Source organism: Quercus lobata, chromosome 10, assembly GCF_001633185.2.
Source record: "Quercus lobata isolate SW786 chromosome 10, ValleyOak3.0 Primary Assembly, whole genome shotgun sequence".
Classification (NCBI taxonomy): domain Eukaryota; kingdom Viridiplantae; phylum Streptophyta; class Magnoliopsida; order Fagales; family Fagaceae; genus Quercus; species Quercus lobata.
The window spans coordinates 7,244,870-7,268,856 of NC_044913.1; the positions used below are offsets into that span (position 1 = coordinate 7,244,870).

The 23,987-nt window shown below is 35.5% G+C and overlaps 3 protein-coding genes across 7 annotated transcripts; all 3 read right to left on the reverse strand.

Moving 5' to 3' along the window:
* Position 1: 1 nt before the first annotated feature.
* Positions 2 to 673, reverse strand: LOC115962744 (60S ribosomal protein L27a-3). The gene has a single exon (XM_031081622.1). The coding sequence runs from the start codon at positions 592 to 594 to the stop codon at positions 154 to 156; it is 441 nt and encodes a 146-aa protein (XP_030937482.1). The 5' UTR covers positions 595 to 673; the 3' UTR covers positions 2 to 153.
* Positions 674 to 2,552: 1,879 nt separating this feature from the next.
* Positions 2,553 to 7,601, reverse strand: LOC115962981 (DEAD-box ATP-dependent RNA helicase 20-like). 4 transcript variants are annotated; one of them, XR_004085653.1, is made up of 10 exons: positions 7,316 to 7,600; positions 6,501 to 7,189; positions 6,221 to 6,400; positions 5,964 to 6,125; positions 5,714 to 5,868; positions 5,158 to 5,250; positions 4,922 to 5,007; positions 3,434 to 4,842; positions 3,050 to 3,283; positions 2,553 to 2,957 (listed from the first exon to the last, which is right to left on the reverse strand). XR_004085653.1 is itself a non-coding variant. In XM_031081865.1 (10 exons), the coding sequence occupies exons 1-10, from the start codon at positions 7,369 to 7,371 to the stop codon at positions 2,854 to 2,856; spliced, it is 1,986 nt and encodes a 661-aa protein (XP_030937725.1). In that variant the 5' UTR covers positions 7,372 to 7,598; the 3' UTR covers positions 2,606 to 2,853. The 4 variants fall into 4 exon arrangements, 2 of the variants coding, with proteins under 2 accessions (XP_030937725.1, XP_030937726.1); XM_031081865.1 differs by having other exon boundaries at positions 2,606 to 2,957; positions 4,616 to 4,842; positions 7,316 to 7,598; XM_031081866.1 differs by lacking the exon at positions 2,553 to 2,957 and having other exon boundaries at positions 3,191 to 3,283; positions 3,434 to 3,541; positions 4,616 to 4,842; positions 7,316 to 7,601.
* On the reverse strand, positions 7,500 to 11,768 carry LOC115962983 (U-box domain-containing protein 33-like). Of its 2 annotated transcripts, XR_004085655.1 has the most exons (5): positions 11,314 to 11,768; positions 10,423 to 10,541; positions 10,206 to 10,324; positions 9,616 to 9,955; positions 7,500 to 8,305 (listed from the first exon to the last, which is right to left on the reverse strand). XR_004085655.1 is itself a non-coding variant. In XM_031081867.1 (4 exons), the coding sequence occupies exons 1-4, from the start codon at positions 11,582 to 11,584 to the stop codon at positions 9,670 to 9,672; spliced, it is 732 nt and encodes a 243-aa protein (XP_030937727.1). In that variant the 5' UTR covers positions 11,585 to 11,763; the 3' UTR covers positions 9,617 to 9,669. The 2 variants fall into 2 exon arrangements, 1 of the variants encoding a protein (XP_030937727.1); XM_031081867.1 differs by lacking the exon at positions 7,500 to 8,305 and having other exon boundaries at positions 9,617 to 9,892; positions 11,314 to 11,763.
* Between the last annotated feature and the right edge of the window lie 12,219 nt (positions 11,769 to 23,987).

Below are 23,987 nucleotides of genomic sequence, written 5' to 3' on the forward strand. Positions count from 1 at the left end.
ATTGCGTAAAATTGAAATTTATAACATTTCTCATAAAATAGATATCCAAAATGTCAGATCCAACAGTAACTAAACAACGTTCAAATCAATAAAAAACTAAAACCCACAAAACAAAAACACGAAAAATTCCAAAAACCCATTTGATAATAAAACCTAAGCAGTAAGAACAACAGCCCCACCAGCCTCCTTAATCTTCTTCTCAGCAATCTTAGACACAAGCTTAGCTTTCACAACAACAGGCTGGTTCTCAGGCAAAACACCTTTACCAAGAACCTTAAAGAACCCGAACTGGGTCACATCGATCACAGGAGCGCTATCCTTAGAAGCCTTGTCTCTTGCTTCTTGAGGCACGAGGGACCAGAGCTTGTCGAGGTTAACAATGGGGCAGTGGAACTTGTTGCGGAGCCTGTGGAAATACCTCATACCCACCTTGCCGAAGAAGCCAGGATGGTACTTGTCGAAGAGGATACGGTGGTGGTGCATGCCTCCGGCGTTTCCGCGACCGCCCGGATGCTTCCTGTGCTTGCCGATACGGCCGTGTCCGGCGCTCACGTGTCCTCTCTTCTTGCGGTTCTTCTTGAAGCGGGTTGTCATGGTGGGTGTGGTGTGGTTTCTTAGAACTCGAGAGAACTTTGTGATGTTGTGTGCGGCGGAGGTGAGGATATGAGTTTGTGAAGGGTTTTATAGATGCTAGGGTGAGACTTAAGGTGTGTTTTTTTACATATTTGACCTTTTTTCTAATTTTATTACATCCAGGTCCCTCTTTTTTTTTTTTTTTTTTTTTTTTTTTTTTTTTTTCATTTAAAATATATACTTTAGCATAGAGTTTAGGAGAATAAGCATAACAAATTAAACTTAAAGTTTTAAAAATAACATAACAAATTAAATTTCTGTGTAGGTAAGCGAAACAGTGTGATAATTAGGGTTTCTTTTTCTTTTCTTTTTTCAAATTTTAGGGTTTTATTTGTTATGCTCTTTAAATTATTAGGTTTAAAATGTAATTTTACCTTTTTTTTTTAATAGTATAAATTATATTTTTGTGAAGAGAGAGAGATGAGTCCAAAGCAATGTAATTAGGGATAAATAAAAAATTAGGGATAAAAGAAGGAAGGTCTTTATGTAGTGTAAGATAGTTATAATATTTTTTCTTCAAAACTCACTCGCATAACATGTAAATATTATAGTTAACGTTCATATAAACAATGGGTGCGAAACTGCAAATTGCTAAATTTGTTATCGTCCAATGGTGATTGCAAATGCTAACCCCCCCCCCCCCCCAGTTTACGGTGGATTTATGCGATTAACCTATAGTTATACTTTTATACCATTCACCATATATATATATATATATATATATATCTCAAAATTAGTATAAAATATTCTATCTCAATTTCATTAAAAAAAATGAGTGTTCATCTCACTTTAGAAAAAAGTACTTAGGAGGGAATAAAATGAAAAAAACATTCCCTCATACTTATTTCATTCATTTCTATTAAATTTTCAAATAAGGTAAAATAAATCCCTTTTTGAATCCATTCCATTTCTTTTTCTTTCCCCTCACAAATAAATTGTAAGGATTCAAACTTAGGACTTGATACCAACCAAGGGGATATTGGGCTTTTATCCTTATTTTGCAAAAATAACAGCAATATATCCCTATTTTAAAACTATTTAGGTCCATGTCCCTGTTTTTGAAACTTGTTTTTTTGAAACTTGATTTTAACAAAATCGAGTTATACATAAATTTTTAATTAAAACTTGACTTTAGCAAATCAAGTTTCACTTAATTTTTTTTTAATTAAGTAGCAAAATATGCATAAAATTCGACATTGCTAATGTCGAGTTCCACTTGTAACTCAATTTTTTTTTAAATCGAGTACTAAAACAAAGACACAGACCTAAATAATTTCAAAACAAGGACATTGTGCTAGATTCTTTACAAAATAAGGGCAAAAGACCAATATCTCCTACCAACCAAACCATATAGCATAGGAATACACTTTTGCCACTAGAACACACACCTCAACAATAATTTCAACCTTTAATTAGTTATAAATAAAATAAAATAGAGAGTTGGTCATTTATTTATTTAATTTTCAAAAATCTTCTTTCTAAGTAGTGTAAACCTATAGTTTTGCATTTTTTTTTTGGGTCACAATTCATTCAATATAAAAATGAGTGAAACCTAATGGGGTTTGTCGAATGATCATTTTTGGCCCAAAAGACAGATACCTAGTTCCATTATTCAGTGCTCACACGACCCCATTAAATACGATGCCCTCTACTCCCATGTAAATTGATCATATTACAGCAGCAGCTCCAACAGTCGACCTAGACAGAGCCTTCCTGTCTTTCCATAAATTTTCCTCTGCATCTTTATTCATAATAGTATGATTTATTAAGCTTCTATCTTCATCTCCATGTCAGTATGTTACAAAATGTGTCTCACAAATTGGCAATATTGCAAACCATTAAAAACTCGCTAGTAGCAATCCATCCTGTCACACTTTGACTATTTCCTCAACCAAAAAAAAAGTGGAACAAAACACAGCTTAAAGCAACTATTATGGCATATCATAGACTAAGCATCAGAGATAGTATCAGCTGGAAGTCAAATTATGTAATACTTCTTTTTTGGCTGAATTTCAATGGTAGACAATACAACATCAATAAATTTTGCTCAAGAATTTAAAAATACAACACGACTAATTTTGTTTTTTCTTTGGCATGAATCAGTAAAAGATGCCAAAAGTGAAAGTAAGCTAGCTGCAACCATGACATAAATCATTCTCTACAGACTATCCTAAGTTTATATCAAATTACATTACGGCTATCAGCAGCAGCAGTAACACACTACCAAGGTCTCCTTCCACCAAGGGGAATAGTATTAGAGCCTGAAATCTGAGACCGATTGCCAAACCCTCCTCGTCCTCTGGAGCGAAAGTTTCCCCCAGATCCTGCACCCAAAAATTAATAAAATGTTAATCTTTCCAATTTACACCTCAGATTTACACAGCACTGATACTATCCAAAAATTTCAACAAGTTACCTCCTAGACCAGAACCAGCTGAACGAGCCATGCTAGAGAGTGCAGGATTCACAACCTGCCCAGCTTCTTGCAAGATCTTGATAAGATCCCTAGCATACTTTGCATTTGCATGGGTGAAAAAGGTGAACGCAGTCCCCTTTGCTCCTGCCCGACCAGTTCGGCCAATCCTGTGGACATAATCTTCAAGGCTTGACGGAAAATCATAATTGACCACACATTTGATGTCCTTCACATCTGCATCCAATGAAATAAGAGTTTAGTTAAAAATGAAACAAATAGCAAGGTATTAAACACGGAGAATACTGCAAATATCCTTATCCCTGCTCCCCTAAGATCTGAGAGATCAAATTTAAGATAACACATTCATCATATAAATGTGCCCACCTTAACCTTGCAGGGATAAGGAGCAGCTTCACCACCACCACTTCCATATCCAATCAATGCATAAGCATGTGTGAGTCAACCGGACTGCGACAACAACCAGCTCCATAACTGTGGATGGGCAGCGATAACCTTGACTATGTTAATTAGACACTTGATAATAGGAGCAACACTTCTAGCAAAAAGTCAGTAGCCAACCATATAAAAGCCAGCTCTACTTCCTAATGAATTTAAAAAGGAGTGGAAGTGGGAGGGATTTTCCAGTCCTATGAATATAATAGGTTAAAATATTGTTTTTGTTCACAAAGTTTGCATGAATTTTGAATTTCATCCCTAAGCTTTAAAGAGTACTTTTTTTTTGTTCCTAAACTATTGAAAACGTTACACTTTTGGTGCTAAAACTATAAAAAGATTTGTTTTTCATACCTAAACTATTTGAAAAAAATGTTCTTTTTTTGTCCCTATTTTCAATCCCTAAACTATCGGAAAAATCTCTTTAAAAGGACAAAAAAATAACTTTTTAAAGTTTAGGGAAATGAACTTCATGCAAACTTTAGGGATGTAAACAATATTTTAGTCAATATAAAATATCTATCTCGCTTTAATAATATAAATGGCAAACCTCCCCCAAAAATTTTGATAATTCAAAAATTGGGGAAGGGGGATTTGAACCCTAGATGCCTCATTTATAAAAATGAGGAGCTACCAACCAATTGAGCTACAAGGCTCTTGACAAAACTCCCCCAAAAATTTTGATAATTCAAAATTGGAGGAGAGGGATTTGAACCCTAGATGCCTCATTTATAAACACGAGGAGCTATCAACCAGTTGAGCTACAAGGCTCATGACAAACCTCCACCAAAAATTTTAACATCTGTTATTCTAGCAATAACAGTGAAACTATGCTCCTAGTGTCCGTGTAAGATTAGGAGTATGATTAAGATGAGAAACCTTGCCCCTTCATCCAACTCATGAATAATAAATCCCTTAACGCAGTAGAAAGATATTGCGTGTGAATAAAAAATGAGCAGTCCCAGTCATGACAAATCATGGCTCCTCCCTTCGCACCCAAACCACAAATTATATTCTTAGGATACTGGACAGCAGCCGGCCGACTCGCCTATCTTTGGAATTTTTAAGACCTAGATGAAAAAACCTAAGACTCCTAGCATGCAGTGATCCTACCAAGACCCCGTGCAGCAACATCAGTGGCAGTCATTATAGGACTTCTGCCACTTTTAAACTCAGCAAGGACCCAGTCCCTTTCGGCCTGGTTTTTATCACCATGGATGGATAAAGCTGGCCATCCATCCATTCTCAATTGCCTTGTAACTTGGTCACATCCTTTTTTTGTCTCCATAAATATCAGAATTCGGCTCCCATCCATCATATCTTTAAGGAGTTTAATCAGCCTGCATAAACATAACATTCTGTGTCAGATCAGTAAAACAAAGCATCAGTCTTTTACTGACACCAGTTATGATAACATACCTATTATATTTCTCCATATCTGTCAAAATTTCAACAACTTGAATTATAGACTGGTTTGCTTTCAGATCTGATGATCCAACAATAACCTGAAAGGTCACAACAATTAAAAGTACACTAAGTGAGCATAAATTTTTCAGCCAAAAAGCACAAAAGAGGATAAGCAATTAAGCATCAATTTACAAGAATATGTGCATGTGTATGCGTGTATGAACACACATCCATTTTAGAAGATAAACCTTATATGGATTGCGTAAAAACTGCCTTGCTAGAGTTTCAACCTCCCTTGGCCATGTGGCACTCCAATACAATGTCTGTCTATCTGGCCGAATCTGTAATGAGGAAACACCATTTTAGTAATGCAGCAACTTTTAAAGCAGAAAGATATAAACGAAGGTGAGATGAAGTTCATCATGGATCAAAGTCTTGCTCAAGTAAATTAATTATAGTTCTAACAGGATGTTTCAACAAAGGCCCAGTAAAACTTCTCACCACAGGAGAAGATTGCTATTTGCTAATATTTTTATTCCTTTCATGTCAATAAAGGCATGAAAAGCTTGTTCATTTTCCCACCAAAGAAAAACTCACTACACTCATGCTACCAATGCAGCTCAATCTATAAGCTCATGATTCTACATCAGGAATAAATCAATTGACCAAAACAACCTAATCCTTATGTAAAGAACACATCCAAAATACTGCTAAATGCTATTGTACTAACAGTACCAGTGTCTAAGTCTGTCCTTCAATCCATAATGGCTTGCACAAAATAACTCCAATGTGAGAGTATCATACCTGGGATACGATTTTCCTTATCTGAGGCTCAAATCCCATGTCCAACATTCGATCAGCCTCATCTAACACAAGATAGGTCACTCTTCGCAAGTTTGTGTGTTGAGCTTCCAACATATCTATCAGTCGGCCAGGTGTAGCAATAACAATCTCCACACCTGCCATACAGCAATATAATATTGTTATTTTCATCAGCCAAATCCACATATTTATGAACAGCCAAACAAACCACACAGAAAATCAACACAAGTACCTCTTTTAAGGTCGCGAATTTGAGGCCCTTTAGGAGCACCACCATATATGCAAGTAATTCTAATATTAGCACGTGACCCAAATTTTAGAGCTTCTTCTTGAATTTGGACAGCTAATTCTCTAGTAGGTGCTAATACCAATACAATGGGACCTTCACCTTGTACTGAATGAATGTAACAAAAATATTACTGAACATAAGCATAAACTGCGCTATAAAGAGTGGCAACCTAAACTTCAAAAAAGGCAAACAATACCAACCCAATCGAGGCTGCGCTTTGACATGGACCAAAGCTGGAAGCAGATATGCCAAAGTCTTACCAGAACCAGTCTCAGCAATTCCAATTAAATCCCTACCCTTAAGAGCCATCGGCCATCCTTGAGCCTGAATTGGTGTTGGCTCAACAAAACCCAGTTTTGCAATCGCATCAAGGCAGTAATCTAACATGTCAAATTACATCAATAAGCTAAGATACAACATACAAACTCAATACCGAAAGCAACAACCAATACTAAATTATACTTATGTAAAAATATATACCGGGGAAATTAGCTTCGTGAAACATCCTAATTGGCTTTGGAACATCATGCCCTTCCACCGTGATATCCCGCCTCACCCTATAAACCACAGCTTCATGCTCACTCATTGCCCGCACGGAAGGAGTCTCAACATAAAAATTCTTCTCAAAAGGGACCAAACTCCCAAAATCCTGCTTAGGCAAAGCAATGTTGTCCAAGTCCCCTCTTGACCCCCCACCATGCCTACCTCCTCTTCCACCACCACGCCCATCGAATCCCCTCCCGCCACCACCAAAACTACTACTCCCACCACGACCACCACCATAACCCCTACCCCCAATTCGGCCATCCCTATCTCCTCCACCGCGACTTATACCACCTCTACCACCACCACTCCCCGAATCAAACCCTCTCCCCCCACCAACACCACCACGCCCTACATTACCAATTCTTCTATCCCCAACATTTCCATTCCCAATTCTACCACCACTGCCGCCTCGGCCAACATCAAATCGGCCAGCAGACGGCTGAAAAGGCGGGTACCCATTAAAACTACCCGACCCACCACTTCCTCCTCCTCCTCCTCCTCCTCTGCCATAAACCTGAGGAGGAGCAGCGCCTCCGTATGGCACAGGTCCACCACGGCCATAGCTCGAAGCGGCAACGCCAATAACTGGCGGAGCCACCGGTGCTGGAGGACCAATTAAATCACTGCATATAGAGAAAGAACTACAATTACCCTCACAAACATAAAAAAAAAACACAAACTTTTTGATCCGATTGCAACCAAACTTAAAAAAAAAAAAAAAAAAAAGGGATCTGCGTGAAAAAGCTTACCTTCGACGCTCGCGATAGGAATTCGGATCGCCGTAGCGGTGGTCGTATAGGCTCATGTTTGGTAGTACGGTTTCTTTTGGTACTACTGTGGGGGACGGAAAAAAGAGGGAACTAGGGTTTGGAAACAAGAAGAAGAAGAAAAAGTTGAGAGTAGAAATAAAAATTAGGGTTTAGTTTTTCTCAGTTTGTGTGAGAAAATTGAGAATTTTTGGGTGAAATAGGAGAGTTGAGACTTGAGAGAGAGATTGTTGATTTTGTTGGGAGGGAAAATATCTATGGGTGAATGAATCTGATTCGGTGCGTGTCACAGACTCACAATTCCAGACTCTTTAGCAGTGAGTTGAACTGGGCTGGACTGTGGGCTTTTTTCCCTCTTCTCATGAGTGAGGCCCATTAATCAATTTTTATACACAACTACTACTATTTGAAGCTCTAAAAGATTATCACCACTTTTGCTACAATTGTTTATGTGGAAAACTATGAATGATAGAGAAAAAATAGTGATTCGCTTGAAAGTAGAGGTGTCCAAACCCGACTAAAGCCCAAAAATTGACCATATTGCCCGTTTTGGCCAGAACTGAAGCTCCAGTCAATCGACGGTGGGTTTTCGATTCCAAAAATGGATGTCGGCGGGCCGAGTTGTGGGTTTGCTTCTCCAAAACCAGAGCAACCCGAACCTGACCAGAGCTATATAAGAAATTCGGGCAAATCTGACAAAATCAAACCAAATCCTAGCAATTTTTAGCGAAATTTGTAGATTCCAGCAAAGAATTTGCAATTTTTGACAACGCTTTGCACTTCCTGGCGACATTTTGCAGTTCTTGGCAAAGTTTTGCAAATTCTAGCGACTGACCAAATCGACCAACCCCCACCTGAACCCAAAATTGACTCGCCTGATTAATGCGTGCGGTTGATTTCGGGTTCCTCTGCCCTCCACCTGACGTTGGCAAGTCAAGTCCGGGTTGGGTCCAAACCAACTCGTGGACAAGCCTACTTGAAAGTAACAAATAGTCAGTCACCGTCTACCACGTAGGGTAGTTGTGGAAAAAGTTGTGATATTTTATATGGTACTAGAATTACTCTTGAAGCTCGAGTCTCAAAAATGTTTGTGGTTCTTTGAAAATGGGTTTGAAATATTTCATCAACAACACACAGGCTTACAAATTTCATAACTGCTAAGTTAATTGATTGTGATTGATGGAAAAAAAGTGGAGTCCATGAATGTCATCGTGTCCACCATTTATAATCGATTAGCTCAATAGTTGTGAAATTTGTTATGAAAAAAATTGTGTCTATAGCATTATTGATATTTCATTGTGGTGAAGTTGGGTAATACTGTATTTCTTGAAGTTCGTTGTGTAAGCTCAAGTTGTTTGATAAAACTTGAGTATAACACCAGTGTAAACTTGTTAGTTATAGTGGATTATTCGGAGCTTGACTTGTAAATTTACGCTTAACACCTAACTAGTTACTACATAATCTTGTTTGTTTGATAAAACTTGTGTTTGTTTTTAATTTTTAATTTTTAGAAGTAACTTTGTGTTTGTAGCTTTACACTTGTTTGAGTTTGACAATACTGGTTGAGAGTTTGCTCTAACCAAGAAATGGGTAGTATTTTCCTACATTTTTAGCATTACAGGTTACTTAAAGACAATCAGTGGCTGGTGATTTTCTTGAGTTTATGATGTTGATCTGCCTTTTATCATTCAGTCTATGAATGAACCCCCATAGCTCAAGTTCAAGCATGGGCTATTAATTGCTTAGGCAATAAAAATGGTTGTGTTTATGATAGTTGTTGCAAACTTGCAATTGTATCATAAATATACCACTCTTTTTGTAGGTGAGATAAATTTGATCTCTAGTTAATTCGAAAAATTAGTTTGCTCTATATATTATATCATCTTCGTAGTGACATCCTGTCAAGACTTGAGTAACGTCGTCTAAACTCTTGTACAAGTGTTTTCAATTGAAACATCTAGGATATAAATCCCCCTCGCCCAACTCTAGAATTATCTAAAAAAAAGGACTCAAGTAAACTCTTGGGTCCTGGTCTTGTGCACAAGTGTAGTGCTTTTATTGTAAGTGTTTCACAGGATGTTATCTGTCTCAACTGTTGCTCATGCAGTAATTTGGTGCCATCATTTAATTGCTAGCATATTTCATATGTGGAGATACGTGTATTTCATCCACCCACAGATGCATAAATGGCTTCAAGTCTCTTGCGTATAATGTGTATATCCAGTGTGTGCGTCTGTGTGGAGAGTATTTTTTATTCTATTAAACCATTCTGAAAAGTGTACCTTCTGCAAATACCACCATATTCATTTTCAAGTTAACATATCAGTTTCAAGCTTTCAATTGAACTTGCCCGAAAAGCACACACACTCAAAGAAGTTCTTTTCGGATTGGCGTGCAATTTCTGGTTTACTGGGACTGGATGCCAGAGATGAATGTACCAGCTCTTTTACCTGTTGATTATCAACAACCTTCTTCCCATCATGAACAATGGTCACCTCACAAAATTCGGGTGCATTCTTCTTGATAAATTTTCCTTTTGCCATTTTTTTCCCTAGTCTCCTGAAGAATGATGAGCACAACCCGTTAAATCGCAAATTCATCGGTTTAGAGTCACCTGTCACTCTATCAGTAGATTTAGATATCAGCTTTGTCAAAAGCTAGAGTTTCAACTCAGTTTTTGTATAGATATGCATGAAAGTTTATCCGGATGAAAGCAAGATTCCCAAGGCTAGCAGCAATGAACACAATTGTGTGCATTGCCCTAAGCTAAATTTGTAATAAACAAATGTATTGTCTTATCATGCTTATCTAAATTAAATCAACCACAATGAATCTACAAAACCCAAGTTGTCTAAGAAAACAGGCATACTACCTTGAGCAAGGTGTTCGTTTGGTTCCCACGACGAGGTTAGTAATGTTAAGAACAGTAATAAGTTCAAGGATTGCTTTGGCTGTCATATTGCTCTCTAGGAGCACTGTGTCCACAGTTACCTGTCAGATTGGGAAAAAAAAAAAGCTCTCATCATCCATTCTCTGGTGTGTGATGTGTGATTAACTGTCATTTGGCTACAGAGTGCAGAATTCTGCACCTTGGCCTCATTACACAAGCGGATATATTTCTGCAAGAGATTTCTCCTCCTGTTATGCTCTTCATTTATGTAAACTCTGGCTTGTTCTTTGCTCAATTGGGTCTTTGATAATTTTCCAACTATCAACAAAAGGTTCAAAAAGATAACAATTGTTAGTCAGAGTTGACAGATCTCTTTTCATGATTTATCAAGAGAATGGGAAAGTTAGAACCAATCAGTGAGGAAAGTGCACTGAGCACACATTGGACTAAATGATAGACTCGCATCTTTTGAAATCCAATTGTAGTAAAAGAGCATAGATTATGTACACATTGCTAGAAGTTTCAGTTGGGCTACCTAATATTATTTGGCACACATCAGCATCCACCACAAAAGTTCAGTTGGGCTACCTAAAGTTGGCACACTTATTCCGACCCCTCATCTTTCTCCTTGCATTTCTCATATTATTGACTCACTGCGCACTCTTAAGGATGCTGATGCCAATGGTAATATATTTATAGCCTATAACCTGTCTATCACAATATAGTTCCCTCTTTTCTTTTTCTTTTTTCACAATTTTTTAAAGGTCCTTTGTACAATTTCACTAGTACATACTATTTAGAAAGCAATTATAAATAATTTAGTTTGGCTTTTAAATATAAATAATAATAAAAATTACTGTCAAAGTGCAGCTAGAAGGACTAAGCTCATGCTATACTACAAAGCACAATCATTTTTTTTTTTTTTTGAACATAAAGCACAATCATGTTACTAGAGAAGAAAATTTTTTGGATGCTTCAAGTGTTTGATCAGATCCATACTACTACAGTCAACATGATATTGACTGCAGAGAAACCTCAGCTCAAAAACCAAATATAGAAAAAGAACAAAGACAGTAAACATTGGTGTTACCAGGTGTAGTGATGTAGGTGATAGGAGGGAAAACATGGACAAGAAAAACCCGAGCACCGGGGGAAACAGCATGATCAAGAGCCCATTTCAGTACATCCAAGTCATCCTTTCCGACAGCTACATAAACGTCGTTAGCACTGTCTTCTCGGCTAGTTGTAACACTGTTGTTATCCTCTACTATCTCCACAATTTCTGGTGACATAATTCTCGTACTACAATACTGAATTTCCATCCCTTCTGATGTTGCATTCTTTTCTTCTTCTTCTTCCATTTTGATCACTTTCCCTTTTCTTTTGCTCCCAAGTCCCTCTCCCAAGATTAGGTGTTAGGGGCTTGGCAGTTTTATAAGGGACAGAGTCGTTGCTCTCAAAGCCACAAAACAAAAGAGAATGAAAAAAAATAAATAAAGAGAGAGAGATTCTCTTTTGTCAAGGTTTGCAGGCTTATTGGATATGTCACATACCCCCATTCTCTTTTCTTTTCCTTACGTGCCTTTAAGGCAACTTTTTTGCCTTGTTTTAGTTCAATGCGATTGACCTTACAGATTGAATGGAGAATCTTTTTCTATTATCCTCATATTTTAAAGCAAGGGTCTTTGATGACCCTACGTATAGATAGGTATTAGGTATATAACCACTTGTGTTGTCTCGCTGAAATAGCACAAAATGGGCCTTACAAAGTGTATAGTAGGTGTAAAAGTAATTGTACTGTCTTTTGCTGAAAAAAAAAAAAAACAAAAAACAAAAAACAAAAAAATGGGCCTTACAATGTGGTAGGATTTAGTTTACTCACTTTAATTGATTAGTATGTTTTCCCAACCCTTTGCTGGGATGTATGGCTTTTTACAATCCGAATGGCAAGTCTTATGTCCCAATTAGGGTTCTGATCTTTGGACCAAATGAGATGAGTATTTCCTTCTTTTGACCAAATGATCTTCTTATTTTTTTTTATTTTTTATTTTTTTAATCTTATGTCCCAAATCCCAATTAGTCTAAATTTAAGTAAATGAAAAGAGGTTTTCTGAATAATTTTTTTTTCTTCAAATAATTACAATATGTTGCGAATTAAGGATTTAAACTTTTAATACTAAATGAAAACTATGTAATTATAATGCAAATGAACAAAATTTGTTTAATTCTAAAGGGTAAAATATAATTAACACTCTTGAGATTTGGGCTAATATCAGCAAAATCCAAGACTTTTCAAAATTGACCTTATGAGTGTTAACTGTATTTTACTCAATTGTAAATTTTGACCATAAAAGGATAAAATTAAAACTTGTTATTCAGTGTTGTGAATTGGTCTGGACACATTTGTGAGCTAGTTTTGCCCATAACAAAATTACTTCAAATAGATATCCATAGTATTGTATAAATGCAAAGAAGTTTTTTTTTTTTTTTTTTTAATAGAAGAAATGCAAAGAATTTAATCCTTGGAATTTTATATATAAAAAAGAACATTTTTTTTTACTAAGAAGTAGAATAACACCACATAAAGCTTTCTGTCATGATTTTATGAGGCAGGACATGTATGTCCTGCAGAATGCACGCAAGCATGCCATGCCTTGGCTGCGTGCTCATGCTGGACTGCCATGGCCTAGGTAGCTTGTCTACGGGGCTGCCAACGCCTTGGCAATTGATTAATCTGGAGGTGTAAAGGGAGGCTGGGAATTAACTAAATAAGTAAGTTAGAACTTTCTAGTTTCTACGTTAACTGTGTATTTCCCAGGTATTTATTAAATTTGGGTTTTAATGTATGGTTCTCACCAGAAGTTGACTATATGATAATGTTTCAAAATTACAAAATTCATGCATATTTATAGGGTAGGAAAAAAAACGTTGGGTGGGTACTAAATTTGGACAAAGACGTTAGTTGATTTGTTAATTTCCCATATAGGATGATGCCCATTTTTCTCCATAAAGCATTTTGCCGAAAGGTATAGATTTGATTGTAAAGAAGGGTCTCCAAAAGATTGCAAAACGTGGAGATAGCTATCACCTCATTATTTCTCAATCATCCTGTGATTTTTTTTTTCTTCCATTGGTTAACATTTCTTATGGTGGTTGGTAGTTGATGAAGACTACAGCCTCCTTTCAATTCGGCCCCAAAAGAAATAAGTCCTTGAAAATTGAAATATTTGGCCCATAAAACAAACAAGGTTTCAAGCCCATAGATTCAGAACTCATCTATTGGGCCTGTATTTCCCTCATGGTAAAATGGTAAATGCAAGAGGAAGAAAAGCCTGAGCCTTTTCACATGCAAAGAGACATACACAAAGCAAGAAAGGCCTGGCATTCCAAGCCATGTAATCTACTTGGTTTAATGGCTTTTGAGTGGAATTTGTGATGTGCCTTTGTGTTAGAATTACATTAGTAAACAATAGGTGGGAGAGTCTTTGCCCAAAGGGACCATGTTAAGAGGTGGTCTACTCCTAACCTGAACCCAAGCGATACTTGAACACCCTTACAAACTATTTGATCATGCATAAATGAATGGTTGAAATGCATGACATTCTACCACCCACCTATTAGGCGAGATGGTACCAGCTTTGGGGTTGCATGGGATTTGGGAGGGGGGAGGGGGAGGGGGGGGGGGATTCTAATTCTAGCTCTAAGGAAAGCATATTTATGCTCTGTTTATTTCAGCAATGATGTTTTATAGAAAATGAGTCATTTTTCAAGAAGCATTTTCTATAAAACTCTCTTATTTTCCAATGTTAGGTAACAACTTTAAATTAATTGAAAAATAATCTCTAAACTTCCCTTATTTAGTTTGCTGTGAAATAGAGTTGTTTTCCAAAACAATTTTAGTTGAAAAAAATCTTTAAAAATAAGCCATATTTTTTATGTTGACCAAAAATAGTTTTCCTTTAACTTTTTTTTTTTTTTTTAATGCTACCAAACACTGAAAAACACGAAAAACTATCTCTACACAAGATTTTCTATTGAAATAAACAGAGTGTTAGAATTTAGTAATTAATATTTCTAACCAATTTAAAAAAAATATCGCACCTAGTGCACAAAACTCTTAGTTATATGGAGTCTATAAGATATTATGATAGGCAACCTTACCAAACTTACCAATGATATTTCTAACTAACCTAAAAGAATAGGTGTAAATTCACTTTCAGTCCCTACATTTTGGTTTTTTTCCATTTTAGTCCCTACATTTTAATTTTACCACTTTTAGTTCCTAAACCAATTAACGCGTGTTATTTTCGTCTTTTCTGTCAATCAACCGACGAAAATATCTGAGGTGGCATGCTCTATGCTAATGTCGCAAAATAATAATAATAATAAATACCATGTCAGCATTTATGTCAGCATCTAATTTTAAAAAATATATATTAATTTTAACAAAATTAAAAAACATAAAAACAAAATTTAAAACATAAAAATACATCAGATTTGAATGAAAATAAACAAGAAGATGAACCCAGATCATAAGAACACAAACCCAAATAACAAGTACTCAAAGAATTTCTATTCCAAAATTTGTATACATTCTTCCACCAAAAATCAATTGTAAATTAAATAAAAAATGGGTGTTGCGTTCTTCCACAAAAATCAAAACCTAAACTATCAAACCCAATGACCACCACTACAATCTGCCACACTAACCCATATCCACTAACACCAAGCTCGAATGACCTCCAGCACCACCATTACCAGATCCATCACCACCAAATCCTACAATCAAATTTCAACCACAACTCAAACATATTTTGAACCATTGAACATCCCTAACCCCCCACACCATCACGGATCAAAGAAAGAGGCACTGAGTGGGTGAGTCCAAGAAAAGAAGAGATAAAGGGAGAGATCAAGGAGGCTAACTTGATGGTGGCTGGTGGCAGTGAATGGTGAGGATGGAAACCACAGCCACCACCACTGATCTGAGTTTCACAACACACACAAGGGGGAGATGCCATGTTGCCCATCGTTTTCTCCGATCCATGTTGCCCACCAAGCACCGAAGCCTCCATGATCAAAACCCAGAAGAGGGATAAGCAGATTTGCTCACCGTTGGTTTGATAATTTTTGGATTTGATTATTTTGTTTAGGTTTGAGAAAATTAGGGGTTTTGGTTTGTTTTTCCTGTGGGCATCTAACCCGATCTTCATTAACGATTCATTTTCTCTCTCACAATTCAACTAATCTGGATTTTTTGTGTTTGTTTCTCAAGAAAATTTATGGGTTTGAAGGTTAAGGTTTGCTTTTTTGGAGATTGGTTTGGTTGTTGGGTTTATGGGTCTTCTAGGTTTGGTTGTTTTGCTGGAGATTTGGATTTAGTTCTAAGAGATTGATTTTGTAGGAGATTTGGGTCTGAGAGTTGTAGCTGTAACTGTATAACCTGATGACTTGAATAAGTTTGTTATTGTGTTCTTAAATTTGAGTTTGTGTTTGGTTCTAGGTTTGTACTCTTATGTTCTTGTGTGTTCTTGTTCAAAATGAATTAGATATAAATTTATGTATTTTATTGTTTTTAATTATATTTTTTCTTTTTTTTTTATTTAGTTAAAATTGATAAATTATTAAAAAAAAATTAGATGCTGATGTAGCATTTTTTATAATATTTTAATTCCTCTGTCAGCATAAAGCATGCCACCTCAAATATTTTCGTCGGTTGACTGACAGAAAAGACGAAAATAATACGCGTTAATTGGTTTAGGGACTAAAAATGATAAAATTAAAATTTAGGGACCAAAATGAAAAAAACTAAAATTTAAGAACTAAAAATGCATTTACGCTAAAAGAATAATAATAATGCACAGTGTTATGCATGCGAGGACTAGATTCTAGACTAGAGTCTAGACAGATTATATAAATGGGCCTAAAAAGCATGTCAGCCCCCAAAAGGCCATCACTTAGAAAAGGCAAGGCAAGTCATAATTAAACAAGTAAACAAGCCTATTAAAAAAGGCGGAGCAAAAGGCCCACCATAAACTTAAGGAGCTGTTATTTATATTTATTGAAGATCGAGGTGTTGGGTATAGATGAAGGAAGAAAGAGGCAAAAGCATTAGAGAGAGGATGTTGCCCTAGCGGAGATAGCAAGCATAGCACAGTGGCAACCAACAACAATGAACCTTATTTGTAGGAATTTTTGAGGACTTGAAAACCCTCTAATTTGAATTTCACCTAAAATAAATTAATTGGAATTTTAACCTAATATATATATATATATATATATTAATAAGTAAAGGTTAGAGAAAATCTAATTAGACTTTAATTAGATTTTCAAATTTGCGTCACGTGTCTTATTTAATTTTTAATTTTTTTCCAAGTGAATTATTAAGTGTAAAAATCAAAGAGTCCAAATCCAATTAAATTTTAAATTGGATTTCAATTGGAGTCTAATTTTTCACTATGTGTCCATCTAAGTTTTTATTTTTGTGGCAAGTGAATTATTAAGTGTAAAAATCAAAGAGTCTAAAACCAATTAATAATTCTAAATCATATATATATATATAATGAGAAACCATTACATATTTTAAAAATATATGGTTTAAAAAAGTATAAACTAATACCATGTATAATTTGAACCTCTTCTAAAAAAGTATAATTTGAACCATATAATTGTAATTGTTTTTAATTGTACTCATGTATATGCATAGGGTTACATACTAGTTGTAAATAATAGTTATGAAACAAATGTCCTTGATTCACACGTATAATTGCATAATGATGAATATTAATTGTGAGAAATAATTTTTTGATATATCCAAAATACTATAATAACCTCAATAATTTCTAATTAATGCAGTGGAAAGTTTTCAATAATTCCTAATATAGCCACTATGGGGAGGGGGTGAACTTGATTCCAAGCCGAGGCCTAGAAGGTTAAACTTTAAGAGATGGGCCAAGTCCAAAAATGTGGATAGGAGCAAGAACACTTGAGGAATAAAGGGCAATTCCCCAGAACATGTCTCGTGGAGATTTGAGTTAGCCACCATTACTGAAACTCTTATTCTAGGTAACAAGCATGACTTGTCCTTCGGCGGATACGCAAGGGACCACGGGCAACCGATTCCTTCTTGATCTGAGATGCCACCACCATCAAGTCCTCCTCAAGAAACACCCTGAAAGGATAAGAATCACAGAGTCAGTTACCTCCGCATTAATGAGAGGTTCTCTACCTAATCTCTTCCACATTAAATGCATATAGATTAGCCTGAATAGTACAGACACTCCTAAAAGTCTTATTTCATGATGAAAAGGAGGCAGAATAGAGGAATGATATGACAAGTATCCCGAAAATCTAGCTAGAAGCAGGCCAACTGGGGAGATAAGGAAAGGAAAAATGTCTATAAAAGGGGAGGAGGGTGCAACAGAAAGGGGTTAGGAGATATTGAGGGAAAAACCTGGGGAAGAACAAGAGAGAGAAAATTACACAAGCTGAGTATAGCCAAGTTTTATTTATGCTTTTTTGCTTACTCCTTGTACCTCGGGAAAACAATTTATATATTTTAGAATAATTTATCATCCCTCCTGTCTTCTTAATCAATTGTTTAGGTCTCCCATTGTGGAACTTCTATCTTATATTTCTTATAAATAAATTGTGCAAGTCAGTTACTTATTCATTATAACCTGTTATAGTGGTTTGAGTTTTGGACCCCCATCACCACCACTAAGACAAATATGGTAGATGAAATGACAAAAGTATTCAATAATACTACTCCACGGCCCATGCCAAAACAAAATGACTAATATTTTAGAGAACTGATATCAAATAGTGAAAAGCTTCAATAATTTTGGTTTAGAAGAGTTTTCACTTCAATAAATCCCGATACTACCACTACCAAGATTGACACAAAATTTGACATATGTATTAAAAACGTAAAGAACATACAATTCAACGGTTAAATTTTTAAAATATGCAGTAATGTTTATTTTATTGAGTAAGGTTATAGCCTAATTTTGTGTCAATAGGATATTATTTACTATATGATCTATAAACTTATATTTTATGCATAATTTTAAATTACCAAAAAACTTGCAATTTAAACAATTTATTGATGACATGGCTATTAATTTTTAATTTTCTAGAAGTTTTGCAAGTATGGAGGATATAAGAAGAAGATATAATCTAATGGTGGATTTGTCAAAATCCATCTCCAATAAAAAGATATTGAGTAAGGTTATAATCTAAGGTTACAACAATTTTGTAGCTAAATTTTGTCTTTAATAATACTACTCCCAGCCAAAATAGAGTGACGAATTATATTTTGGAGAACTAGTATCGAACAGTGAAAAGCTTCAATAATTTTGATTAGAAGAGATAAGATTGACACTGCTTCTTACTTATATATACATGTACAAATTCAAAGATCAGCTATCCAAATCCTAGTAATTCATAGAACAACGGGATCTCATCCACTGCAATTGATCCTCTTTCCAATTAGACTACTAGTACTAGTAGTAGGGTTTAGAATAATGATGAAGGAATGGTTCCCATTTTTATTTTTTTTAGAGATAATTATAACATATTGCTAACACTGTAACTCGAACCCTTTCCCTCCTAGACTTCCAAACACTTTGTGCATGGGTTGGTGCCAATTCAGTTACAAAGCTTTTGGTGGTTCCCATTTTAGATGGTGAGCACTCTAAAATTGTGTTGTGCTCAATAATAATTTTTGTTTTGACAAACACCACAATTTCATTTTGTGCTTTCTTTTCAGGCATGCACTAAATATGATTGTCACGTGTATGTATCCGCGTATGCACACGTTACAAATGAAAGAAAGTGTAACCATTGATACTATATATAATGGAACTTACCTATAAAAATGATTAAAAGCCAGGACCTTTAAATAATGTCAGGGGACATTGGTGACCCGCATAGAGGCCCTACAGAATTTTTTAAACGGCAAATTGATATTAGTGTTTTAGAGAACTAGATGGATATACGGTAGAGTCTTCAATCTTTTCATTCCGCTGCTAATAAATTAGGGGAAAAATTAATGAATGCCATAAAAGTATCACTTTAGAAAATATTTTTAAAAATTTTTTATGAAAGAAGAAAAAAAAAATTAATTTTTGCAACAATTTTTTATATTTTTCATAAAATTAGTATAAATACTTTTCTAAAATGATCAATTAAGAAATACTCTGAGGACAACCGTTAGCAAGAGTCATATATTATTTAAAAATAATACCAATGTACAAGTACCACTTTTAAGGACACATTGTCTACCATAACACGTGTGTTATTGGCCTTATGGCATAGCTTTTATTTATGTTATCTTTTATAAATCAAGTTTTTGAAAGTAACATGATGGTCTAAAAATAGGTTCGTAAGTATGATCACTACTTTTGAATTTTTTTTTCTTTTATTATTTTCTATTAGTACAATTCCAAAATTCCCTTTTGTCTTTTTGATCTCTCAAAGTGGGTGATCCCTAAAAATAATCACAAAAATATGGATTTTTTAGTGATATGGATTATGGACAACGAGGAGTCAAAAGGTATAATAATAATGGAATGATCTACAGAATAATCGGAAAAACATCATGGGGTGTTTCAAATCTACCCCCTTTGGACCAAAGAACACTCAAAGTGCATAGGAGATAGAATTTCAGGACAATGATGCTGATTATGTCCAATGATGACACATTTCATTTCACATATTGAGCATTTTCATTTCTGTTTTCCATTTGCTGCTAAATTCCAAGTTTGCTTATTTTTGTTCCTGGAAATTATAATTGAGAATCTGAGACCACTCTGCTTTCATTTTAAGGACATGATTCGTGCTAATTGTTGGTAATCTCTGTTCCTTTACATGGTGCATGTCATTCAACCCAAAAATTAATAGTATATGTTGATGCTGTGAACTTTTCTATTCCTTCCTCGTATGGTTTAGGTATAATGTGGATGTGCAGACATGGTAAACGGGCAGGTTGGATTTAGGTCGGGTCAAAATGGGTTCGAGTCAAAATATGTCATTTTAATAATGAAGCTCAATAACCTTATAATCTAGATAAAGTTTATTGGCATCAAATAAGAAACATGAGTTTAAATCTTGTTTACATTAAAAGAAACAAATGTCAGAAGTTCAAATCTTATCATAACTACCAAAAAGAAAAAAAAAATTAGCTACTTTATCCATGGATATAAAACCTATCTTTCGATGATTATTGTTATATATATATATATATATATATATATACTGTGGGGCCAGAGAATTCGTGACCCAGGCCCACCCTACATTAGGGCCCAAGGTCTAAGCCGAGGAGAGATATTGTCAAGGACGCATAATGAAAGCCCAAAAAAGGCCCAAGGATATGGTCAATGACGATCTTATGCTCAGCACCTCACAAAACGCCTGAAGAAAAGGACAAACTCAGTACAGGGGTAGGGCAAGGGATAAAGCTGCCAACATCGTAGTACAGAATCCTGCATCTGACAGACCCATACTCCAGACCATGCTATTTAACTTTTCCAATCACCTCCCAACCACTCTAGGTATGGATTGACAGGACAGGTCTGCACCCTAGAAAGTGAAACTTACACGTGAACACTAAAGGAGAAGTGAACAATAGTATAAAAGGGGTAGAAGGAGCAAAAGAAGTGAGGCTGGAAGGTGGAGGAAAATCCTAGGAAAGGGAAAAGGGGAAGGATACTATGCTCCTCGGACGTAATCTGAGGACCTAAATCCTACAACCCATACCAATGGAATGCTTAACCAGTTATACCAATTCCACCCATGTAAAAGCCTCCACAAAAACCACGACCAAACCGCTCGCCTATGATCAAGGTCCTGCCTTTCAAGCCCACTCTCTACAAATCATATTGTTAGGGTCCTTTACTTATGAGCCCAACGTCTTTCTTGGGCCGTTTAATAATCGTGTCCCTACATATATATTTATAAGATCTCTTCTATTATTATATTATACAAACATTGGTTTTTTTATTATTTATTTATTATATATATATTTTTTTATAAATATTTGTAAGGACTTAATTTGTAACGATCCCAAACTCGTATTGGGTTCGAACGCTAAAGACCCAAACAATAAATTTGTAGAGCGTGGATGTCAAAGAACTAGATTAATTTCAAAAGAAAAATAATTAAACTTAACGTTTCTAGATGGATTAACATAAATATCATGATCAATTTATCATCAAAGCAAGCTAAGTTCTTTATTTCATGAGATTTTCTTCTAGGCATCAATTGTTTAGAAGTTCCTCCCTTTTTCTCAATGCATTCTTCCATGTTATAAACTGCTCTCTTGATGTCATTTTCACCCCACACGTGTAGGTTGGATTCGGCGGATCCCTTCCTGTCCCATCCAACACTTCCTGGAACCTTCAACCAGTAGCTGTAAGACTGTTTCATCACTGTTCAGACATCACCTTCACATTAATGCGGCCAGAGAGTTGGTTGAGAGGCAATTAATGCGGAGGCAACAGTTGTTAAAGATATTTGTTTATCTTTTCTTTCTTACCCTTGGTCCCATGTCCCACCTTTAGTGGTAATGTAGCTCTGAAGTGTGTTTGTAACAATATGGCGTTCAGGTCGTCCTTAGACACATATTGCCGAGAAGGATTTTGTCCTCAGATGAATACTGGACCCATCTCATGTGATATCTACTCCTCTTTTCATTTGGTTCCCCTTATAACCTTATATGGGCCTCCTCGGATGGTTTAACGTTCTCGGATGGGCCACAGGCCCAGTTAACACGGTTTTAATAATTATTGACCCCCCCCCCCCCCCCCCCAAAAACAATATTGAAAACATTGGTTCTTGAATTGTTTTATCAAGTCACATTTAAAGAATCAACTGCCACTATACAAACATTGGCCTGCGGTCCACAAGGGTACCAACAAATTAAGTCTTAAAGCATCATATGCCGGACAAACTAGCTGTGAATCTATCATTGATTTTTGTTTTTACCTAGTGCTGAAATTACATACATTCTAAAAGATCCATTTTATGACTCTAAAATAATTCAATCTTATTGAGAGTTCCTCCATTCATTTCGGGTGAACTTGCTTTCTATATCTGCAACCAAAGGAAATGAGATATAGCATAAAGTGAAGAGTGGAAAAGGAAAGCTCGAGTGGCGGACCAGAGCCCACTATCTAATAGATGGACCAAACTATTAAGTGATAATCATAGCAGAAGAAGCATGAACCTTCCAATTATACAAAAATTGACATCTTTCAACTATCTGAGACTCGAATAGAATCTGCTGTATAGGTCCTGTCTATGCAATAAGAACTATATTGACATTTTCCATTAATCGTGACAGTTTGTTAGGAACCTCTAATACTTTCAAGAGTAATATCAAGGATACTATAAATTTTATAATATAAACATTATAAACTGGGGTGTCACAAATTATTGAAAATTAATTCAAACGTTTTTTATAATTATGTTGTTGAAATACACTAATCACATTCATTGCTATGGTGCTACATCAATTTACAACCTTTGTCTTGGAAAAAAGTAATAGCTTTAGCATTTTCTTACTTTCATCCATGATCTCCAAAAATGTGATTTCTAAAAATCTAACTTGAGTTTGGATAGCATCGTGTGTGTGTTGCATTTGGCATCTGTGTTTTTTGGTTGGGGTCCGTCCACAAAACCCAAAAATACAAAAAAACGTAAATCTAACTTTAAAATTAGTTCCTATATCACTATTTACACTTAGTTATATGCAAACACACCCCTAAATGGCTAGGAGTACCGGTGTCCGACACCGATACCGGTAAGACTCACCGGACTCCGGTGTCTGAGCGGTGTCTTTTTTTTTTTCGCTTCTCCAACACGGCTCCGACATGGTTCTCGCAGGTTCAGTTGATTCAGAGTTTTTTTTTTTTTGGTACTTACAGGCTCAGCCATTGATGAAGCTTCAACATCAGACATTGAGATCGCACCACTATTTGTTCTTACTCTTCTTTTCAGTCTCGCTCGGCTTCTCTCTCTGCGTTTTTGCCGACTGCTGTTTCTGCATTTTCTCTTTCTCTGCATTTTTTTCATTGGTTGTTTCTGCAGTTTTCATTTCTCCTTTGAACTCTAGTGTCTTCGGGTCTCTTTGAAGATGATTGAGAACTTGCATTCTGTCAACCACTAAATACATGCCGCCAACCACTCGTTAATAAATTTCATTGGGTTTAATCAATTTTTTAATGGTTTGTCTGTGCACTCTTCTAGCTTCTGTTTATTCTTTATTTTTAAAATTTGACTAAATACTTGCCGTCAAGTGTCATCTGTCAACTATTCTTTTCAAAATTTTATTGGGTTTTGCTCTTTATTTAATCAATTTTTTAATTCTTTATCCGGCCACTCCTCTAACTTTTGTTTATTTTTTATTTTAAAAATTTTCATAAATAGTTGAACATTCAAATGGGCTTTGGCATAAACAATTTATTGAATAGTCAAATGGACTTAAGAATGGGCATAAACAATTTATTGGCATAAACAATTTATTCAAATGGGCTTATTTTTTATGTTTAAAAATATTTAAAAATATGCTTAAATATAAAATTTAATTAATTATTTAATTTCAATATTCATGCCATGTCGTGTTTTTATTTTTCAAAAATTGTGGTACTCTTGTATCTATACCCATGTTGTATCCGTATCCATGTCTGTGTCGGTGCAACTTAATTAAATGAATGGAAAAGTAATGATATATTCTAGTTTGATTAGGACTTTAATAAGATTTTT